The sequence below is a fragment of the Melanerpes formicivorus genome, unplaced genomic scaffold (assembly GCF_026170545.1).
Source record: "Melanerpes formicivorus ecotype bairdi unplaced genomic scaffold, bMelFor1.0.p_v2 SCAF_243, whole genome shotgun sequence".
NCBI classification, from domain to species: domain Eukaryota; kingdom Metazoa; phylum Chordata; class Aves; order Piciformes; family Picidae; genus Melanerpes; species Melanerpes formicivorus.
In genome coordinates this window covers 200093-224307 of record NW_027142595.1, presented here as the reverse complement: position 1 = coordinate 224307, position 24215 = coordinate 200093, and the positions used below count along the sequence as shown (strand labels likewise).

The 24215-nt window shown below is 46.4% G+C and overlaps 1 protein-coding gene across 1 annotated transcript in view; it reads right to left on the bottom strand.

The window, feature by feature from the left end:
* Nucleotides 1-24215, bottom strand: part of LOC137458438 (olfactory receptor 14A16-like) — a 33968-nt gene that overhangs the window by 6184 nt on the left and 3569 nt on the right. Inside the window, exons 2-3 of the mRNA XM_068169910.1 lie at nt 1706-1885; nt 279-335 (exon numbers count right to left, since the gene is read on the bottom strand). Coding sequence (XP_068026011.1) covers nt 279-335; nt 1706-1885 — 237 coding nt within the window. The remainder of the gene's footprint in view (nt 1-278; nt 336-1705; nt 1886-24215) is intronic.

The window sequence follows — 24215 nt, the reverse complement described above, 5'->3', positions numbered from 1 at the left end:
CCCATCCTCTCTACTCAGTCCCCTGCTCAAATGCAGTGGAGCTGAGCCAATCCGTCACCTCACCCCTTACACCTCAGCCCCTCCCATATCCACCACTGACCCTGACTCTGCCCCCATTGCTCATTCTGGCTCCAGCTTTTACCCTTGGCATTGACCCTTGGGCCTCAACCCAGCCACAACCCAACCTCTGCCTCTCAGAACTGGCCCTCAGCTGAGCCCTTCCCAGAACACTCAGCAGGACATCTGAGGGAAGGAAACTTCTTAACTTTCTCACTAACTGTTAGAAACTCTCCCACTAGTTCAGAGCTTAGCTTTCTGACATCAAGAAAGTAAACCTGGAAATTGGGAGAGCAAATGGAGATAGAGCAGCAGATGGCAGCTCCAGACAGAGAGAGAAATGAGGCTGAGTCTGGAAAGCAGGCTGGGTTCTCACACCCCTGGGCCTCACTAACAAGAGAAGGACAGTTCTGTGGGATTGGCAGAGGACCAACAGGAAAAATACATGACAGATGACATGGGGACTGCAATGTTGCTAAAAGGAGAGGAGGTGGGAGCAAAGACCAAGACATGGAAGGACTTTATCAAATAAGATTTTATCTTTCTAATGCCTGTGTGTTACTGAGTCCTAGATGAGGACCATGGTTAACCTTTTCAGCACAGGTACATTTTGGAGCTATCATTCCATGTCTATGCAGGTTATTGAAGGAACTGCTGAAAGGCTATGGGAGGCACTGAGTTTGATTTCCTCACTTCAGTATCAAGACCCTCCCAAGACCCCTCAAGGACACCTCCCTGAAGTGGGCACATGGCTTCATCCCTGGCCCTGGGGAAGAAATGCCCCCAAAAGTGGCCTTTTGGGAAAGAAATGTCAAAGAAAAACCAACCAAACCCAAATGTTTATTAGGGTTGGGGTTTCCATTCTAATGAGGCATTATCCTTGGGATGAGGTTTTTCTTTTCCCTCCAGGAACCCCAAAGTGTTGGGGAACAAACACTGGCCAAATCCCAGCCTAGCTGCAGTGGTGGCAGTGGCTGTGCTGACTCAGCACTGTCATTACTCTCCTCAGCACTGGCTGGTGCTGAGAAGGGCAGGGGCACATTTGCTTCTGAGGAAAGAAGGTGTAAAAGAGGAGATTGCAGTTCAACCTACTGGAAAAGGCTCCCCAAGGAGGGGTCACGTTTGGCCTGGCAGTGCTGGGGTCGGTGTATTGCTGTGTCCCCTGGGGCACACTGGTCACCACCTTGAGGTGAATATGCCAGGTGAGGGAGGAGATGTGGATGAAACCCTTGCCTCAGCCCGCGCAGGTAAAGGGCTGGCACCGGTGTGGGTGCAGCGGTGCCGGCGAAGGATGGCCATCTGGGTGGAGCTCTTGCTCAGCTCAGAGGCGCAGCTGCTTCTGGCTGTGGACGCAGAGTGCCGGATGAGGTGAAGGTGAAGCTCTTGTCATAGTCCCCACAGACAGAGGGCTGGGCACTGGGCTAGGGGCAGTGGGGCTTCAGAAACTCCAAGCTGGGTGGGAAGCTTTGTCCACCCTCAGGGCACTGATGTGGCTGCTTGGGTGGCACAGAGGGGCTGATATGAGTCTGCTCTCTTCCTGCTCTTCATCTTCCTCCTCCTTTGGTTCATTCTTCTCCTATTCCATATCCTACTCTTCTTCCCCATTATCACCTTTTTCTTCCTTCTTCTCCTCCTAATCCTCACATACTTTATCCTTCCTGTCCTCATCCATATCTTCATCAACCACTTCTGCTATTCCCAAAAGGCTGAGCTTTGGCTCCTCCAAATTATTCTTCAGGTGATTCTTCTCCTCCAAGATCTTGTCCAGGTCCTTATGGGAGGCCATGCTGCTGAGAGGAATGGTCACCAGTGTGCTCTTGGGCAAATCCTTGAGGACAAAGTGACTGAGAAGTCAGGACACTGTGTGTGACTGCCGCGATTAATAGACGGGACGCAGCCTGATGCAGGCCAGGTGTCTACTTTATTATACAGAATTCTTCTTTATAAAACTAATACAGCGCAGAAGCCGTTTACAACAGGAACAGGGACTCTGTTACATCCTTCTTCTGTATGTCTGAAGATTGACCCTCTCAGGTCATAACAACCACACGTAATCAAATATCTGCCCTCCTCCAGCAGCACTGCTGCACTGAGTTCCCATAGTTCACAAGCCATCAAGGCCAACACTGTCTCCTTCTTATCAGTCCAGCAGTGCTTGGAGCTTGGCTCTCCAAGATTTAACCCTTCATTTCCCCCTTCTGTTATATAACAAGAATCCCCTTAACAAAGCTATTAATCAAACTCTATAAACATTGCAATAAACAAAGTAAAAATAACAAAAAGAATAAAGCAGTAAAAGCATACATAATTTTTCTAAGAAAACTACAAAGCCAGAGAAAAATTTCCCAATTAGCAAGCAATTTAAAAGATGAAGGAAAATTATGATTCCAAGCAATTTCTGAACATCATGAAGTGTTTTCACCTGTACATTGATCTGTAAAGACTGTGGAACAATTGTTTGGGTCTAAATCCTCCACCCTAAATATTTCCAAGGTGATACATTCTGAATTTTCTCAGGTGCTACACAAAACCCCACTTTAGTCACAGTAGATACAGTAAGGTCTACGGCTTTCTCCATGAGCTCGGGGCTTTGTGCTGCCACTAGAATGTCATCCATATAATGATAAATCAGAACATTAGGAAATGCCTCTTGAACAGGACTGAGATTTTTTGCCACATACCACTGACAAATTGTGGAACTATTTTTCATTCCTTGTGGAAGCACAACCCAATGATATCTCTGCAAAGGTTGTTGCATGTTGATGTCTGGAACTGAAAAAGCAAATTTAGGAGCATCATTTGGATGTAAAGGAATGCTAAAGAAGCAATATTTCAGATCAATAACAGTTAAATGGCAATATCGTGGTATCATTGTGGGTGAGGGTAGCCCTGGTTGAAGGCTCCCCATATCTTCCATAACATCATTAATCTTTCTGAGATCATGGATTAAGTGCCACTTGCCTGTTTGTTTTTGGATGACAGAAATAGGAGAGTTCCATGGACTCGTGGAGGGTACAATATGCCCTTTCCCCAGTTGCTCTGTGACTAGTTCTTGGAGTGTGCAAAGCTTTTCCAATGGTAGGGGCCATTGATCCACCCAGACAGGGGGATTTGTTTTCCACGTTAACTGGAGGGTGTCGTGCACCACAATGCCCCCCTCTAAAAATGGGTGTTCATGGTCACCCCCCATTGTGAAAGCACATCACAACCCCATAGCACCATAGGCACAGATAAAACAAAAGGTTTCACAGAAGCTATATGTCCCTCTTGTCCCTGAATCTGAATGAAATTCAGGCTCTGATGACTTTCTCCAGCTCCCCCTATGCCTGCCAGCACCTGAGATGCACTAGCTACAGGCCAGCGGGGGGGGGCATTTAGCTTTAGAAATCACTGTGACGTCTGCTCCAGTATCAATAATACCACTAAGCACTATTTTCTGCTGACCATACCTCAGGACACATTGACAGATAGGACATTTTTGAGAGATAGTCTGCACCCACAGAATCTGTGGATCCCCAGTAGACCCAAATCCTCTTTTATTTCTTAAAAGTCCCTTTACAGGGGGATCCCAAGGGAAGAAACAATAGCTCTGCAATACTTCCCTTTGGTACTGTGCAGGGAGGAAACGGAGTCCTTGCCATGATCTGAATTTTATCTGTGCTGTCAGAACCAACAACCCCAGGAAGCACAAAAAGTCCTGATATTGTTGTTGATGATCTACCTAATATTAATGCCTGAGTTTTAACTGAAAGAGGACCTGACACACCTGTTGGCAATAAATGTACCGTGATATCAAGTAAAGTTACTGTGTCAGAGGTTGCCAGGTCCAGTCCTGCGCTGCCTGCTGTTGCTGGGCGGAGGTCAGAGACATGCGTGCTGTGGCATCTGGCTGGCCGGTGACAGCTGGATGATTTGTGTCTGCACACAGCACTGTCCCGCACTCTGCATCCAGTTTCCCTGCACAGGCTGCCCTTGAGAATTATACTTAGATCGACACTGGTTGGCATAATGCCTCCCCTTCTGGCACTTAGGGCAAATCCCGGGTGCCTTAGGTTTGGCTCCAGTATTAGCTACCAAACAATTCTTCCTGAGTTGACCTGGTTTCCCACAGCCATAACAAACTCCTGTATTCATTGGACCATTCATAGCTGCAAAAGCTGCAGCCATAGCTTCATACTGATGTTCCATCATACCTACCTTATTACATGCCTCAATCATTTCTAGCAAGGTGGGGTTTTGATTAGGCAAAGATTTTAACAGCTTCTTACAATCTGCATTTGCATTTTCCACAGCCAATTTCAACAGGAATAGAATAGAACATGGAACAGGTCATCCTGAGTGCAATAACACAGCACTTACAGGATGGCCAAGGGATCAGGCCTAGCCAGCATGGATTTAGGAAGGGCAGGTCCTGCCTGACCAACCTGAGCTCCTTCTATGATCAGGTGACCCGCCTGGTGGATGTGGGGAGGCCTGTTGATGTAGTCTACCTGGACCTCAGCAAGGCCTTTGACACCGTCCCCCACAGCAAACTGCTGGCCAAGCTGTCAGCCCATGGCTTGGACGGGAGCACACTGCGATGGGTTAGGAACTGGCTGGAGGGCCGAGCCCAGAGAGTGGTGGTGAATGGTGCCACATCCAGCTGGCAGCCAGTCACTAGTGGTGTGCCCCAAGGATCAGTGCTGGGCCCTGTGCTCTTTAACATCTTTATTGATGATCTGGATGAGGGCATTGAGTCCATCATCAGTAAATTTGCTGACGACACCAAGCTGGGGGCAAGAGTTGATCTGCTGGAGGGTAGAGAGGCTCTGCAGAGGGACCTTGACAGGCTGGACAGATGAGCAGAGTCCAAGGGCAGGAGATTTAACACATCCAAGTGCCGGGTTCTGCACATTGGCCACAACAACCCCATGCAGTGCTACAGGCTGGGGTCAGAGTGGCTGGAGAGCAGCCAGGCAGAGAGGGACCTGGGGCTGCTGGTTGATGGTAGGCTGAACATGAGCCTGCAGTGTGCCCAGGCAGCCAAGAGGGCCAATGGCATCCTGGCCTGCATCAAGGACAGTGTGGCCAGCAGGAGCAGGGAGGTCATTCTGCCCCTGTACACTGCACTGGTTAGGCCACACCTTGAGTCCTGTGTCCAGTTCTGGGCCCCTCAGTTTAGGAAGGATGTTGACTTGCTGGAACGAGTCCAGAGAAGAGCAACAAAGTTGGTGAGGGGTTTGGAACACAAGCCCTATGAGGAGAGGCTGAGGGAGCTGAGTATGACAGAGTTATTTAGTTACTGGGAAGGACAAAGCCTCCCATTGAGGGTTACCCCCTCTTCCTGCATACAGTACAGGAGCCACGATTCTTGCGGCAACCTCAGTGTCTCTGTGATGAATATACTGGTGATTTGTGTCAAAATTATAAGACTTAGAGTGCACTGGGATTAAGGGTCAGGATCTTGTGAGGCCTGTTTAGAGGGTAAAGGGAAAGAAACCTTTCTTGCAGACTTGCAAGGACACTTTCTGGTTAATTGGAGACACCACGGCTGAGAAGGAGCTGTCTTAAAGATAAATATTCAGAACTAGGAATTTGTTTTCTTCAGATAAGAAGCCTGCACAATTGGTCGTGCGTGAAAGTGGATGCTTTGACCCTTACCACACTGAATGTAGGGAGAAGGGATTTGACCACCTATTCTAAGACTCATTATCATATGCCTGCCTTCTATTTAGCATAAGATTGCCTATGTAGATGATGTAACTATATAAGATGAAGAAAAACTATTGTAAGGCTGCTGTGGAGGTGAAGTTTTGACCCCTCCCAAGCCCAGCGCGCTGCTTTGCTTGCTGATATTGCTTTTATTGCCTTTTTACAACCTTTTAGTGCCAATAAATCAGTTACCAAAAACTTTTACCTGGAGTCATCTATAACAAATGGTGAGTTGGCCGGGAATCGTCTGAACCTTCACATCTTTTGAACTGCAAATGAAGGGGCGCCCCACAGCATTTTCTGTGGCTTCATTGTAGTCCAAAGACGGAAAGGTCAGCACGATCAGAACTCAATAAAGGCAAGCAAAGAAATTTTTAATTTTTTCTTTTAATTTTTTTTCTTTTTTCTTTTATTTTCCTTTTTTTCTTTTTTGGTGTTTTTTGTTGTTGTTGTTTGATGTCCAATTTGAGGACGTGGACCCCGTAAAACTTTGTATATGAGATGCAAGCGATGACAACCACGGTGGTGAGAATACCGCTTGGGGGGGGAAGGATTCGGCTACATTTGTATTCGGCTACCATAGTTTGAGTGTTTGAGTCCGCTGTTTCAGGTTCTGCAAGGGGGGAGGTACGGTGGATCTGGTGCGGTGGCTCTGGCTGGTAAAGAAGAGGGGTATTCGTGAGTAGGAATTGTTTTGGTTATTCCGCTTGCATGATTATTTGTGGTATTGTTCCACTTGAATGAGTATTTGTGGTTTGTTCCACTTGCCTAAGTATTTGTGGTAGCCAGGAATTGTATTCGTGAGTAGGAATTGTTTAGACTGTTCCACTCGCATGAGTATTTGGAATTCTTTGCATTTTTTTAGTTTTTTATTTTAGTTTTATTTTATTTTAGTTTTATTTTATTTGTTTATTATTTGTAAGATTTGTGGTAGTCAGGAGAAAATGGGACAAAAGAAGAGTAAGTCATCAAAGCAGGGTGGAGAGAAGGCTTTACCTTCTATTCCTCCGGAGAGTCCATTAGGGCTGCTCATTCAATATTGGGAGGATGATGGTCAGAGAAAAGGGAAATCAAAGGAAAGAATGATTCACTACTGTATGGAGGTATTAAGACCATTAAGACCACATGTGTTTTGGCCTATTTTTGGATCTTCTGAGGATTGGATTTGTCAAGCCTTAAACTTACATGTGAACTCTAAAAAGCCTTTTAATCAAGAAGAGAGTGAGTATGCTGACATTTGGATTAGGGCTTCACGGCCTTCTCCTGTTCCAATACTGGCATTAAAAGCTGAGGATAAGGATAAGAGCAAAGAAAAGGAGGAGGAAAAATGGGAACCCTTGGACAACTTACCACCACCTTATCGCCAGGGTAGGGGTCGTCGGAATCCCCCAAATCCTCCTCCTCCCCCTACTTCACCTCCCCAAACAAGAGGTAGGGCTAAGAATGACAGGAATGAACAAGAGGGAGACATGGTAGGATTACATCCACTCAGGGAAGTACCTATGGGGGGGCAGCAAGGAGGAATAGGGTTTGTGACTGTACCTCTCAGTACCTCAGATGTCCGCAGTTTTAAGAAAGAGATGGGTACCTTGCTGGATGATCCCTTAGGTGTAGCTGAGAGACTGGACCAATTTTTGGGTCCCAATACATATACTTGGAAAGAGATGCAGTCTATTTTGAGTATTCTATTCACTGCAGAGGAAAGAAACATGATTAGACAGGCTGGTATGAGAATATGGGAAAGGCAGAATCAGGGGGGGCCACCAGGAGATCAAAAGTGGCCTAATCAAGACCGTGGGTGGGACCATCAGCAGCCCCAAGGGAGACAGAATATGAGTGACCTGAGAACTATAATAATACAAGGAATTAGAGAAGCTGTTCCTAGAGGACAGAATTTTGATAAAGCTTTTAGTGAACAACAGAGGAAAGATGAATCTCAAACTGAGTGGATGGAAAGATTGAAGAGAAGTTTGCAGATGTATTCTGGAATAGACCCCAATTCTGCAGTTGGAGTGACCCTTATCAGGACACAGTTTGTAGCAAAATCATGGGGAGATATTAGGAAGAAGTTGGAAAAAATCGAGGACTGGCAAGACAGGGGATTAGAAGAGTTACTACGGGAAGCTCAGAAGGTATATGTGAGGAGAGATGAAGTTAAACAAAAAACAAAAGCTAAGCTGTTTCTAACTGCTGTAAGAGAAAGTCAGAAACCACAGGAAATAACACGGGAGTGGAAATGGGATAACAGGGTTCAGAAAAACGAAGTCCCTACTTGTCATTACTGCAAAAAGAAGGGACATATTCAGAAAAGATGTGGACAAAAGGAGAAAGATGAGAAAATGTTTAAGGAAGATTAGGGGTGTCAGGGGCTGTATATTTTGAGGACAAGAACATCAAACGAGCCCTTGATAAAGTTACTAGTAGGTCCCCAGAAGGAGGAGGTGACCTTTTTGGTAGATACAGGAGCAGAAAAATCGACTATACAGAAGATTCCTAAGGGGGTTGAGGAAGGAAAAAAAGCAGCAACAGTAATTGGAGCTAAAGGGGAACCTTTTAAGGTGTCACTGCTTGAAAATATAGAAATAGAATCGGAAAAAAGGATTTGTCTAAATGATTTGTTAGTTGTTCCAGAGGCTGAATACAATCTCTTGGGAAGAGATTTAATCATAAAATTGAAATTGAATTTAGAGAGTCAAGAAGATGGTTTGAGTGTTCAATTATATAAGTTAACTGCAAAGGATGAAAAGGATATAAGTCCAGAAGTTTGGTATGAATATGGGAGTAGAGGAAAAATTCATATGGATCCAATTAAAATTCAAATAACAGACTCAAGTAATCCTATACGTATAAAGCAATATCCTATACCATTAGAAGGGAGAAAAGGTTTGAAATCTATTATAGATGAATTAATAAACAAAGGAACACTAGAACCCTGTATGTCTCCTCACAATACCCCAATCTTACCGATAAAGAAATCAGATGGAACTTATCGTTTAGTACAGGATTTAAGAGCAGTAAATCAGAGAACATTAACTAAATTTCCTGTAGTAACAAATCCATATACATTGTTGAGTCATTTGACCCCAGAATACACTTGGTATAGTGTAATAGATTTGAAAGATGCTTTTTGGGCTTGCCCCTTAGACAAGGACTCAAGGGATTTATTTGCCTTTCAGTGGGAAGATCCTGAAACAGGAAGAAAACAGCAGTTAAGGTGGACTGTGTTGCCTCAGGGGTTCACCGAATCACCAAATTTATTTGGACAGACTTTAGAAAAACTATTACAAGGTTGGGAAATTCCAGCAAATATTAAACTCCTGCAGTATGTGGATGATCTGTTGATAGCAGGAAGAGATGAGGAAGAAACTCGGTCAGCCACAATACAGCTGCTAAACTTTTTGGGGGAGAACGGGCTTAAGGTTTCAAAATCAAAACTGCAGTTTGTAGAGCAGGAGGTGAAATATCTGGGACATTGGTTAAGTAAGGGTAAAAAGAGGTTGGACCCTGAAAGGGTGTCAGGAATATTAGCTTTAAGGGCTCCTGAGTGTAAAAAAGAAATCAGGCAGCTGCTTGGACTTCTGGGGTACTGTCGATCATGGATAGAGGGATACAGCGAAAAGGTGAAATTCCTGTATGAGAAACTGACCCTTAGTAATATCAAGTGGAGTCCAGAGGATGATGAGCGACTGGATAACATAAAAAGAATGTTGATTGAAGCCCCTGTTTTAAATCTGCCTGATGTGGAGAAACCATTTGACCTTTTTGTAAGCACATCTAACCACACCGCATATGGAGTGTTAGCCCAGGATTGGGCTGGAAGTAAGAAACCTGTAGGGTATTGTTCCAAGTTGTTAGATCCTGTAAGTAGGGGATGGCCAGCTTGTTTACAAGCCTTAGTGGCAACAGCATTATTAGTAGAAGAAGCACAGAAAATAAGTTTTCATGCTCCTTTGAGAGTATACACTCCACATAACATAAGGGGGGTGCTGCAACAAAAGGCAGAAAAATGGCTAACAGATAGCAGAATTTTGAAATATGAGGCCATTTTAATGGAATCACAGGAACTTGAGCTTAGGACTACCAAAGCTCAGAATCCTTCACAGTTTCTGTTCGGAGAACCACCAGAAGACTTCCAGCATGACTGTATAGAGATAATTGAGTTACAAACTAAAATAAGACCAGACTTAAAGGACTTTGAGTTGGATGACGGAGAGCGACTATTTATAGATGGGTCTTCCAGGATAGTGGAGGGAAAAAGAAAATCAGGATATGCCATCGTAGATGGAGAAATGAGGATAGTTGAATCAGGTCCTTTAAGTGCCAGCTGGTCAGCCCAAGCCTGTGAACTGTATGCTCTACTTCGAGCAATAGAGTTGTTAAAGAACAAATCAGGGACTATCTATACTGACTCTAAATATGCATATGGGGTAGTGCATACCTTTGGAAAACTTTGGGAGGAAAGAGGATTAATAAATACTCAGGGAAAGGGGCTTATGCATCAGGAGTTAGTGGTAAAAGTCCTTAAAGCCTTAAGGGGTCCTAAAAATATTGCAGTGGTTCACATAAAGGAACATCAAAGGGGATTAGAATATCACATTCATGGAAACAATGCTGCAGATAGTGAAGCAAGGAGTGCTGCCTTAAGGAATCAGGGAAGAGATCTGAAGATTTTACACTTAGAACAAGAAAACCCAGAAAAAGCTGAATTAAAGGTTTATCAAGAGGAAGAATTGAACAAAATAAAAGAAATGGGGGCCATACTGAAGGAGGGAAAGTGGAATCTTCCAGATGGAAAGGAAGTATTACCCAAAGCTTATGCTAGGGTAATTATGAATAGGTTGCATGCTCATACTCATTGGGGTTCTAAGGCCTTGGGAGAGGCCTTCCTTAAGCAGTATGCCTGCATTGGAGTGTACGAGATAGCGAGACAAGTAACACAGGGGTGCTTGACATGTCAGAAGATAAACAGAAAAACATTCAGACAGGCAGCAATGGGAGGAAGGCAAGTGACTGTAAGACCATTTGAAAAGATACAAGTAGATTTTACTGAATTACCTAAAATAGGGAGAATTAAGTATTTGTTAGTAATAATAGATCACCTCACCCGGTGGGTGGAGGCTTTCCCTACAGTAAGGGCTACAGCACAGACTGTAGCAAAAGTGTTATTAGAAGAAGTGATTCCAAGATATGGAATAATCCAAGTAATTGACTCAGATCAAGGGACACAATTTACTTCTAAGGTTGTGAAATTATTAATGCAAGCCTTGGGAACTAGGTGGGAATACCATACTCCGTGGCACCCTCAGAGTTCCGGACGGGTGGAGAGGATGAATCAGACCATAAAACAGCAGTTAATGAAATTGATGGTGGAGACACGAATGTCTTGGATGAAATTTTTACCATTGGCATTGTTGAACACTCGAACCAAACCCCATGGGGATATGGGTCTTTCCCCCTATGAACTGCTATATGGAATGCCCTATATCCAGGGGATGCCCCTTAAAGATAATTTAATTGAAGATTGGAATATAAAGCAATATGTCATCCAAATTGGGAAAAGACTGAATGAGTTATGGAAAATGGGTATATTATCTCAGACCCCACCTTTGGGATTCGCTATACATGAAATTAAAGCTGGGGATAAAGTGTTGATAAAATCATGGAAAGAGAAATCATTGTTTCCCCTTTGGGAGGGACCTTTTCTTGTTTTATTAACCACAGATACGGCTGTCCGGACTGCCGAAAAAGGGTGGACGCATGTTTCGAGAGTAAAAGGACCAGTTCAGGAATGAACGGAACCCCTGAGCCTGGAGAGATAAAAGTGACTCGGCGGAGAAAGTGAAACTGTCATCAGTACGACTTCCACGCCACCTACACAAATTGTTTGAAGTACCTCCACGATTGCAGTGAGTGCCGACAGACCAGATAAACATTCGAATAGACATAGCACCACAGTCGGAGGCTCTGGAGCATACGAGACAACCCCATCTTCTAAAGTATATGCCGTAGCACGTGATCTTGAATCTGTACAGCACGAAAACACTGAAGAACATCCTCATTCCATTCCGTGTATAAAACATCATAGAACTTATGAGGGATGGGTGACTTGTAAATGTTTTAATTGTTGTAAGAAATGGTTTTATATTTCTCATAATCAAAAAAATATTTTGTCCTGAATGCTGAATCTGAAGATAGGCAGTTTGGGCTGGTAAATACAGAAAACCTATTTTGTGGTGAGGAAAAGGATTTAAATCCCCATGGAAAATTATTGAAAGGGATTGGCATAAGTGGGAAATAAAGACTAGATAAATTTTAGTTGGGAAATATCAGGAATAATTAAAAGGATTAGTAAAAGGAAAAGTAAGAGACATAAGATTTTGAAGGAAGAGGAATTGAAATAACAAAAGCACAATGGGAAATGGTAAACGAACTAACCAAGGAAGTAGAGAAGAGACTCCAAATGGGATTTTGAAGTGGGTTAAGGAGTTAAAATCTGTAGGGCTCCTGAAGAATGTAACTGCTGCCGAGAAGAAAATACACCCGGCTGCTGGTTGCACCCCAGCAGGCCGAGGAGGCAGAGTTAACATATACTGGTGGAGCCTAATTTTGATCCTAATCCTATTTGCACATAAGGAGTCCAATTGAGATCAAAAACCACGTTGCCATGTGTGGATGAATTCTCTTTCAACATCAGTAATGATATACAGATTAAAAGGAGCTAAGATCATAACCCCATTAATCATATTGATGATAGCACCATTTGAAGTAAGGTCATGGGAACAAAACACTTATCTGCATCTATTGAAAGGGATAGTGAATAGTTATAATTTGACTGATTGTTGGATCTGTTCCCGGCTACCTAAAAATTCGGCCCATGGGCTTCCTTTAATAGGAACAGCCTTTCCTAATGTAACAGAAATACAAAAGTATTCCAAAATCATAAGCATGAGGATCATGTGGAGATCCCACAATCTCAGTTAAGGTGGAAATTACAATTTGAGGAACCTTTACATGCGAATATGCCAGTACCTTGTGTCCAGCGATGTTGGCAAATAACTATAGACAAGAGTAAAGGGGGAAATAGAACTGACCCTGGATGTGGAGATGTAATTTTTATAGGGCAATATTCAAAGTATTCCCAATTTATTAGTTATGGAGAAGCAAATATGTGGAATCTTGATCAGACCGGAGAGAAAAGACTTGAACTTGAAAAAGCAATGGTAAATTTTTCTGCTACAGTTGAAATCATGATGAATGCAAGCACAGATGCAATAAAAGCGCAGCAAATTGAAATCAATAGTCTCTCGAAAATATCTACTGAGAATAGATTAGCTTTGGATTTTTTATATGTTAAGGAAGGGGGTGTATGCGTAGTCATAAATGTAAGTTGTTGTAGTTATGTTAATCTAGATAAACGAGTGGAAACAGATTTACAGGCGATTGTAAACCACAATCAGATATTACATCAGATTTCTTTAGATGATACTTCTTGTGGATTTAAAGAAATATGGGATAAATTAACTTTCTGGTTACCAAATCTAAATTGGCTTAAACATTTGTTTGTAATATTGTTGGAATAATTGTAATATTGCTATGCATAATACTCTGCAATTGTTGTTACAAAATACTAAGACCTTTAAGTAAGATTGCTCATGTCAACGAGTTACAAGTAGAGAATTATGATCAGAATGTGATCAGAACAGATGAACTTAATTATGATCCAATTAAGAAGGTTCTGAAATATCTGGAAATTTTAACACAAATCAATGGTGACCAAAAAAAAAAAAAAAAAGGACAAAAAAAAAAAAAAGGGAATTGTGATGAATATACTGGTGATTTGTGTCAAAATTATAAGACTTAGAGTGCACTGGGATTAAGGGTCAGGATCTTGTGAGGCCTGTTTAGAGGGTAAACGGAAAGAAACCTATCTTGCAGACTTGCAAGGATACTGTCTGGTTAATTGGAGACACCACGGCTGAGAAGGAGCTGTCTTAAAGATAAATATTCAGAACTAGGAATTTGTTTTCTTCAGATAAGAAGCCTGCACAATTGAGCATGTGTGAAAGCGGATGCTTTGACCCTTACCACACTGAATGTAGGGAGAAGGGATTTGACCACCTATTCTAAGACTAATTATCATATGCCTGCCTTCTATTTAGCATAAGTTTGCTTATGTAGATGATGAAACTATATAAGATGAAGAAAACTATTGTAAGGTTGCTTTTTGGGTGAAGTTGGTACCAATAAGAGATCAGTATTACTAGGATGAGCAAAAACGCATTATTATGGGTAATTTTTATATTGGGCAAGGCAATGAAGCTCTTTTGCTCTTGCTGATTGCCTGCAAGTTTTCTTTCTGTGAAGCTAGAGCCTGGCCAGATCTACCTTTACAGATTAAAGAAATCTTGCTACCATTAAACAAATTATGATTTTTGACCATCCTAGAGAAAATAAAGATGCAACATAACAGGTAATAATGAATTGAATAAACTTTTCCAGACGTGTCTGATAGGGATACCCAGACTTAATGTAAATATGTTTGTTAATTATAGTAGTAAGTTTTAAGGTTCTTAGGCATTATTGTACTCATTGTGATTATTGTTAAGCTTGTTATAATTGTATTATGCAAAGTGTTCAAAGAATAACCTCCAAGGCCTTACTTGCACAAAAGAAAAACGGGGGAATTGTTGGGGTTTGTTTTGAGCAAGGGGGGCCTTAGGTCCCAGGAACGCCTGTGCAATTCAGGCCTTGAAGAATTCTCTGTTGATAATATAGTGGCGCCGTAAGAGATGTGAGAAAGTGCTGATTGCTTGGTATGCTGAAGTCCAGCTGCCCCTGAGATGGGAGGCAAGCAAGATAAGGAGGAGGCGAGATCTGGGGAAGAGAGCAATTAGGCCGGATAGAAGAATTCCACAGAGTTGTGAAAACAATGATGTAACCTTTTAGAGAGCAGCCAATAGTATGTTGCCAAGTGGGCATAATTATAGCAAACTGTATATAAGATGTCTGATGCTCAATAGAGTTGGATTCCGCTGATCACATTGGTTGTTAAAGCGGCCCCTTCTTGCAGTATCAGATCATAACCATCTGCTTGTAACTTATTGGCATAAACAATTTTACCTAAAGGTCTTACCATTTTAAAACAACAATTACAATGAATTACACAGATCAGTATTACAATTATTCCAACAGGTATTACAACAATTTTTTAAAGCAACTTATATTCATAGTTTCATAGTTTCATAGTTTCATTCAGGGTTGGAAGGGACCACAAGGATCATCTAGTTCCAACCCCCCAGCCATGGGCAGGGACACCCCACACTAGATCAGGCTGGACAGAGCCTCATCCAGCCTGGGTTTAAACACCCCCAGGGACGGGGCCTCAACCACCTCCCTGGACAACACATTCCAGGGTTTCACCACTCTCATGGTGAAGAACCTCCTCCTCACATCTAGCCTGAATCTCCCCACCTCCAGTTTCATTCCATTCCCCCTAGTCCTATCACTACCTGAGATCTTGAGAAGTCCCTCCCCAGCCTTCCTGTAGGCCCCCTTCAGATACTGGAAGGCCACAATTAGGTCACCTCGGAGCCTTCTCTTCTGCAGACTGAACAGCCCCAACTCCCTCAGTCTGTCCTCATAGGAGAGGTGCTCCAGCCCTCTGCTCATCCTTGTGGCCCTTCTCTGGACATGTTCCAGCACCTCCACATCCCTCTTATAATAGGGGCTCCAGAACTGGACACAGTACTCCAGGTGGGGTCTCACCAGGGCTGAGTAGAGGGGGAGGATCACCTCCCTCAACCTGCTAGCCACACTTCTCCTGATGTAGCCCAGGATCTGATTGCCTTTGTGGGCTGCAAGTGCACATTGAGAGCTCCTGTTGAGCTTTTTGTCCACCAGCACCCCCAAGTCTCTCTCCTCAGGGCTACTTTCCAGCCAGTCACAGCCCAGCCTGGATTTGTGCCTGGCATTGCCTCCACCCAGATGCAGGACCCTGCACTTGCTCTTATTGAACTTCATGAGGTTGGCTTGTGCCCACCTCTCCAGCCTGTCAAGGTCCCTCTGGATGGCCTCCCTTCCCTCCAGCCTGTCTGCTGCACCACACAGCTTGGTGTCATCAGCAAACTTGCTGAGGGTGCACTCAATGCCACTGTCCATGTCACCCACAAAGATGTTGAATAAGACAGGTCCCAGGACTGATCCCTGAGGGACTCCGCTTGTCCCTGGCCTCCACTGGGACATGAAGCCATTGACAGCCACTCTTTGGGTGCGGCCATCAAGCCAGTTCCTTATCCATCTAGTGGTCCACCAATCAAACCCATGTGTCACCGGTTTGGAGACCAGGATGTGGTGCGGGACAGTGTCGAAGGCTTTGCTCAGGTCCAGGTAAATGACATCAGTTGCTCGCCCCTCATCTATTAATTTTGTCACCTGCTCATAGAAGGCCACCAGGTTGGTCAGGCAGGATTTGCCCTTGGCAAAGCCATGCTGACTGTTCCCAATCACCTCTTCACTATTCTTTTGAGCGAGTAGTGACTCCAGGAGGATCTGCTCCATGATCTTTCCAGGCACAGAGGTGAGACTGACTGGCCTGTAGTTCCCTGGTTCCTCCTTCTTACCCTTTTTGAAGATGGGGGCAATGTTTCCCCTTTTCCAGTCTGTGGGGACTGCCCCAGACTGCCATGACTTTTGAAATATAATAGAGAGGGGTTTAGCAACCTCATCTGCCAGTTCTCTCAGTACCCGTGGGTGTATCCCGTTGGGTCCCATGGACTTGAACACTTTCAGGTTCTTCAGATGATCACGAACCTGATCTGCACTTACAATGGGCAGTTCTTCCTCCCCGTCCCTGGCTTTGAATTCCATAACATCAGGAGTGTGGCTAGAGGCCCTTGCAGTGAAGACTGAGGTAAAGAAGTTATTAAGTACCTCAGCCTTTTCCTCATCACTTGTGACCATGTCACCATTTTCCTTTCTGAGGGGGCCCACACCTTCCCTAGTCGTCTTCTTCCCATTAATATACCTGTAAAAGTTCTTAGTGTTCCCTTTAATCTCCCTGGCTAGATTCAATTCAAACTCTGCTTTGGCTTTCCTAACCAGGACTCTTGCTGCTCGGGCAGCTTCCTTATATTCCCCCTGTTCTAGCTGTCCTTCTCTCCACTTCCTGTAGAGTTTCCTTTTAAGTAATAGTGTGTCCAGTAGCTCCTTGCTCATCCAGGCAGGCCTCCTAGCATTCTTACCTGCTTTTCTCTTTGTTGGTACACAGAGCTCCTGGACACAGAGGAGGTGGTCCTTGAATACTGACCAGCTGTCCTGGGTCCCTCTTCCCTCCAGGGCTTTGTCCCACAACACTTTGGCTAGCAGATCCCTGAAGCGATCAAAATCTGCATGCCTAAAGTCTAGGGTCATGAGCTTGGAATACTTCCTCCTGATTGCCCTGAGGAGATTCAATTCAACTGCTTCATGGTCACTGCAGCCAAGGCCGTCTATGAGCCTCACATTGCTTACCAGCCCTTCCCTGTTGGTGAGAACAAGGTCCAGCATAGCACCATTTCTTGTTGGTTCCTCTACCATTCAGAGGAGGAAGTCATCTTCTCTGCAGTCCAGGAACATCCTGGATTGCTGGTGCCTTGCTGTGTTGTCCCTCCAGCAGATGTCCGGGTGGTTGAAATCACCCATGAGGACCAGGGCTTGTGACCTGGAAGCCGCTTCTATTTGCCTATGGAGGGCCTCATCTGCTTGGATCTGCTGGTCAGGTGGCCTGTAGGAGACCCCCACAGTAATATCTTCTTCCCCTGTCCTGCCTTTAATTTTAACCCATACGCTCTCAACTAGCTTATCATCCCTCCCCAGGTGGAGCTCCACTGATTCCAACTGGCTATTGACATAGAGGGCAACACCTCCTCCTCTCCTTCCCTGCCTATCCTTCCTAAAGAGCTTATACCCATCTATGCCTACATTCCAATCATGGGATTCATCCCACCAAGTTTCAGTAACAGCCACTATGTCGTGGCATCCCAGCAGCACAGTGGCCCTTAACTCATCCTGTTTGTTGCCCAAGCTGCGTGCATTCGCATAGAAGCACTTCAGCTGGGCTGGCCCTGTCCTCCTCTTGTGCCAAATCCCCTCGGTTTCCACAGAATGTCCTGGTGGATCATTCGTGGCTTGCCTCAGGGCAGCAAGCTGAGAGCCCTTACCAGCTCTCCTTCTCTCTACTGCTGGTGAGCTGCCCCTCTGTTTGTCACCAGCCAGCAGGAGACTATTAACCCCTTCCCCCTTCAAATCTAGTTTAAAGCCCTATCAATGAGCCCTGCCAATTCCTGCCCCAGGATTCTTATCCCCCTCTGGGACAAGTGTGTCCCATGAGTTGTTTTCAGCTCAGGTGCCTTGAAAACCAATCCATGATTGTGGAACCCAAAGCCCTGTCGATGGCACCAGCCCCTAAGCCATGAATTGATCTGTCGGCCCTTCCTCAGTGTGTCCTCATCCATTGCTGACGTTAGAGGGATGGCAGAGAACACGACTTGAGCCCCTGATCCCTTTAGCATTTGCCCTAAGGTTCTGAAGTCTTTTTTAATAGATTGTGAGCCTCTCATTGTTACATCGTCACTGCCCACCTGAAAGACCAGCAGTGGGTAGTAGTCTGAAGGACTCACGAGGTTGGGAATTCTATCTACAACATCTTTTACTTGGGCACCAGGGAGGCAGCTGACCGCTCTATGAAATGGGTCTGGTCTGCATATTGGGCCCTCTGCTCCCCTCAGTAGGGAGTCTCCTATGACGATGACCCTGCGAGGTTTCTTTTCTGGGTAAGTTTTGATGGCTGGCCTGAGGCAACCTGTCAATTGTGCAGCTTCTGACCTTCTTGAGTCCTCGACCTTACCAATGACCTGTTCCTCCTGCAGAGCCTCATACCTGTTCTGTAACTGCACTGGAGGCAGTGTGCTGCTCACAGGAGCAGACTTCCTTTGTTTGCATTTCTTCCGTCGGGCAGAGACCTGTTCCCATTGGCTCTGCTCATGTGGGTTACTACAGGGAGGTTGAGAATCTTCCTTCTGGGAAGGTATCAAACTCCCTGTTCCACTGTTACCCCCTGTTCTGGTTTAGAAAAGATTACATTATGGGAATCGTCAATTTTCTGCTCGCCATCTCTTCTAGCTCTTAGCCTTTCCACCTCTTCTTTTAGTTTGACCACCATGCTCATCAGATCACTGACCTGCTCACACCTGACACAGGAGCTGCTCCCTCCAGCCTCCATATCGAGTGCCAGGCTCCAGCACTCACTGCAGCCACCTACCTGAACATCTGCATGCTTGTGTGTGGTCTCTGTTTGGGTGCCCACTGTCCTTCTGTTAACCTTTGCTCTAGTAGTGACCATCTTGCAGTAACCACCCTCTCCACCCGTGGTGTGTTTGTTTTTTTTTTTTCCTGTCAGTGAGAAGGCTGAGCTGAGCTGGGCTGAGCTGAGCTGAGCTGAGCTGAGCTCCTCAAGCTGCCTCCTCTCTCTACAGCCACGCACTGGGTTCTGTTTGGTTTGCACGCGGTCTCCGTGGCAACCCCTCCCCCAGCTACGTCACTGCCCTCTGGCATGTAGGCAACCCGAGCCCCCTGCCCCTCCTCCTCTCTTCGGGAAGTCCCGAGCCACCAGCCCCTTACCGCCTGAAAAGCAAGGGAAGCAAAGCCGAAAGCAAAACTCCCAGAGCTGCGCTTCTCAAGCTGCCTCCTCTCTCTTCAGCCACGCTCTGGGTTCATATATGTATGTATATGTGTGTATATATATATCTATATGTATATATAACACTGTAACAGGAAGGGTTCACAAGGGGAAGGAACAAGGATGGATAGGGAGATATACAAAACCAACTGTCCTTTGGAGAGACATGGGTGCAGCAGGAAGAAAGACCAGGCCTGACCATATAGCAAAGAACCAGGAAGCCAGCAGCGACTCTCTCTTAGTCCTTTTGTCCCAGTGAGGCAGAAGCAAAAGAGGAAATGGCTGCAGTGTCTTCCTTTTAATAGTTTTGCTGGACAGGGAGGGGGAGTGGAACAGTCTAACTCAGTTTTCCAGGGGGCTCTCACAACCCTTCCCCCCTGCTTTCAGGATGGGCATAACCCATCACAGTGACCTGGGGGCCAAATGCCCACCAAAGCTGCTCTATCACTGCCCTGTTTAGGTGGACAGAGCAGAGGAGTGTAATGGGTTGGGGCAGACCCCCTCCCCACCACGCGCAGAAATAACGACTAAGACAAATGGATTGCAAAAGTGATGGAAAGTTTAAATAGAACAGTGAGTGCGTGCAGAAAACTAGAAACACAGTGACAAGAGAGAGACCCCAAAACAGACCCAGAGAAATCTCATCCCCACCTGGGGGTGCACCCAAAACCCCCAGGGCTCCTCCTTTCCCACCCCCCACCCCCCCCCCGCTAGGCTAGTCTCAGCTGGCCAGATCTGAGACTGCCCATCCCCCCGTGGCCTTGGGCCTAACCAGGCCCATGGCCAGGAGATCTCTACCCCAGTTACCGGGTGGCGGAGAGGAAGGAAAGAGGAAGTGCCAGACCCCGCCGTGAAACTTATAGTGGTGCAAGGGATCATGGTAGGAAATAACCTAATTTCCTGTGTCCACCCACTGGGCTGGACTTCTGGACACAGGAAACACCCCTGTAGCAGAGGGCACCCAGCCCAAACTACGACAAGGAGAAAATAGAACCAAAGTTTGGTGATAAGGTAGAATCTATTGAATCCTAATGCTCAGCACAAGCAGAGGCTATGTGCAGACACCACAGCAAATAGAGAAGTTCTTCTCTCCTGCCCATCAGCACACAGCAGTCGCTAACTCCCTGCCTGCAGGGGTCTGACACATGGAGTACTTGCTCTGCAGGACAGACCCCAGGCACCAATATCCCCACACTTCCTTCTCTCAGCTTCTGTGTCTCAGCTGATATCATCTGGCATGGAATACCTCTTTGGCCAGTTGGGGTCATAGTGTCATAGTGTCATAGTATCATAGTATCATAGTATCAGTCAGGGTTGGAAGGGACCACAAGGATCATCTAGTTCCAACCCCCCTGCCATGCGCAGGGACACCCCACACTACATCAGCCTGGCTAGAGCCTCATCCAGCCTGGGCTTAAACACCTCCAGGGACGGGGCCTCAACCACCTCCCTGGACAACACATTCCAGGGCTTCACTACTCTCATGGTGAAGAACCTCCTCCTCACATCCAGCCTGAAACTCCCCACCTCAAGCTTCATTCCATTCCCCCTAGTCCTATCACTACCTGAGATCCTGAGCAGTCCCTCCCCAGCCTTCTTGTAGCCCCCTTCAGATACTGGAAGACCACAATGATGTCACCTGGGAGCCTTCTTTTCTCCAGACTGAACAGCCCCAACTCCTTCAGTCTGTCCTCACAGGAGAGGTGCTCCAGCCCTATGATCATCCTCATGGCCATTCTCTGGACACGTCAACTGGTTTGGGTCAACTGATCCAGCTGTGTCCTTTCCCAAGACCTTGCCCAGGCCTCAACACACTCTTGGGGCAGGGAAATGTTGGAAAGCAGAGCCTGGGTGCTGGTTCAGCAGCAGCCAAAACACGGCTGTGGTATCAACAGCCAACTGCAGCCCTGCAAAACACAGCACTAGAAAGATGCTCTGGGCAGAATGAACTCCAGCTCAGCCAAACCCAAGCCACTCTCATTCCCCTGGCTGTCCAGGAACAAAGGCAAACAGATAGTGGCAGCTCACAGCTGACTGGGGGCCACTGAACACCACCACTGCACCTCGAACCCACAGTGTGCCAAACACTGCAGAACAGATGAGAGCAGGACAGAGTGTGGCCATGGAGGAACACTCCCATCTCCCAGAGACAATTCACAGGGGCAGTCCAGGCACTAAAGCCAGAGCCTTGGAGCTCTCCTGAATCACAGCAGCTGCGTCCAGCATCTCCCCCACTCACACATTCCTCAGGGACAACCTGCACCAAGGGCCAGCACCAAGTCAGACTTCTCCAGGCTCAGTTCTTGTGCCAAAAAATGCCAAAGTTTTGTGAGGGTTTGCTTTGAACTCCAGCAGAAGGCAACCAAACTCCAGGCAGCCTCTCGGCCAGCCTCCTCTACACCTCTCTGTGTCTTTGGACAGACACCTTTGCTGTCACCAGGGGCAAGGTTTCTATGTTCCACTGGACACAGCCAGCTCTGTCCCTGTGTCTGTGTGCTTGGTGCTTCTCTCCAGGCACAGCCACAGAAATAGATTTGAATTCAGGATCCCTTGCAGCCAGTCAGGGTCAGCCTTGTCCTTATCCACTCTGTCATTCAGAGGCTCTTGGATCAGAACACATTCTGCTGAATCACCTTGTAAGCCCCAGGTGGGCAGTGACAGCAATGGGGAGGTTGGGGAGGGTGAGGAGCAAAGTTGTCCATTCAATGTCAGACTGAAGGACAGATGTTCCTGCAAGTGCAGATGTCCTGCTGGGACAGCCTGGGTCAGTGTCACTTGGGGAATTATCATCTCTGAGCTAAACTGAAATGGAGTAAAATATTTTACCTTTGGCATAAAAAAATTGAGCTTTGTGAGGTGCACTTTGAAATCCTGAAGAAGATTGCAGAGACACAAACATCTCCTGAGGGCACTTGGGACTCATTGCAGGAACCTCAGGTACTGAGAGACGACTGAAGAAACTTCTTCAGAAGTCAGAAGGAGAACACAAAGTACCTTGAAGCACTGATTGGCCCCACTGAGGCTCATTACCAACAAAGCTTCCCAAGGGCTCCTTAGAGCAGCTCAGTGGAGGCCATGATTGCAGCAGACAAAGGCAAAGTGCAGGAGAGCAAACTCTGGGTTTGCTTTATGGAGCAGAAAGGCCAAACCCTGACCACAGTGCCTGGGCAGGCAGATCCTGTCCCTCATGTATGGGTCAGGGCTCCTCAGGTGCTGTGGGCTGTGGGGTTTGTGATGCTGAGAGAAGGACAAGGGGATGACAGTCCCCAGCCTTCCTGGGGGTGTTTAAGGAAGCACTGAGGACCCCCTGGTGCCTTAGAAAGTCTCCTCACAGCCCTTGGTGGTGGTGGATGACTGCCATAGCCAAGAAGGCAAAGCCTTGGGTTCTCCTGATGACTTCCAGCCTTGCCAGTCCCCATTGCCATCCCCACCACAGGCTGTCCTACACTATCCCCCACACTGTGTTTGGTTTCTGCAGCAGAAAGGCCAAGCCCTGACCACAGAGCCTGAGCAGTCAGATCCAGAGAGTCTCAAGCTTAAGTTTCCTCTCCCTGGCCTTGGAGGCAGAGCCAACTGGCATAGACAGGAGGAGAAAGACCTCAGTCCTGTTGAGCTTTCAGCCTTGCAGGTGGTGCTACACTTTCCCATGCCTGCAGCTCATTACGTTCATGCTCTTGACACCCATCTTGTGTTCCTAGCAGCTCTCACCATGACATTTCTGTACCCTCCCTGCTCTGTCTCTATTCTTCATGGCCATTTCTTGAAACACAGAGCCAGGGCCTCTTGGACCACAAGGATCCCCTTTGAGTGACTTTTCTTTATCCTCACCTCCTGTGTGCTCTCAGGAGCAAGAGAGGATCTGCCTGGCCTCAAACCAGGACACTTCCACTCTGAACCCTGAAATTTGCACACTATGGAAGTTTTCTTCCCTTCACACAACCACCAGAAGCTGCATCATCCCCAGATTTCAAGCAGGTGCACACTGCATCTGTAGTGCCCTGAGCTTTGACTTCAACCAGCCCCAGCTCCTTCAGTTGCTCTTCATCAGATTTATTCTCCAGGCCCTTCCCCAGCTCCTTGCCCTCCTCTGCCCTGGCTCCAGCACCTCCACATATCTCTTGGATGGAGGTGCCCAAAACTGGACACAACACTCAAGGTGTGGCCTCCCCAGAGCTGAGTCCCAGGGGACAGTCACCTCCCTGCTCCTGCTGCACACAGCATTTCTGATCCCAGCCAGGATGTCTTTGGCTTTCTTGGCCACCTGGGCACACTGCTGGCTCCTATTCAGCTGCTTGTCCATTAGCACCCCCAGGTCCCTTTCTGCCAGACAGCTCTCCAGCCACACTACCTCTGTAGCATTGCTTGGGGTTGTTGTGAACCAAGTGCAGGACCTGGCACTTGGCCATCTTGAAGCTCTTCCTGGGAACGTTGGCCATGGATCAAATCTACCCAAGTCCCCCTGCAGAGCCTCCCTACCCTCATGCAGATCAACTCTGCCACCTAACTTGGTGTCATCTGCTGACTCACTGCTGACTCACTCTGCGTCTTCACCAAGGTCATCAGTAAAGATGTTAAACAGAAGTGGTCCCAACACTGAGCCCTGAGGAACACCACCTGTGACCTGCCACCAGCTGGATTTATGTCCACTGAGCACCACTCTTTGGGCCCTTTCACCCAGCCAGGGCTGTATCCAGCAGAGCATTGCTCATCCAAGCCATGAGCAGCCACTTTGCCCAGGAGAATTCTGTGGGCA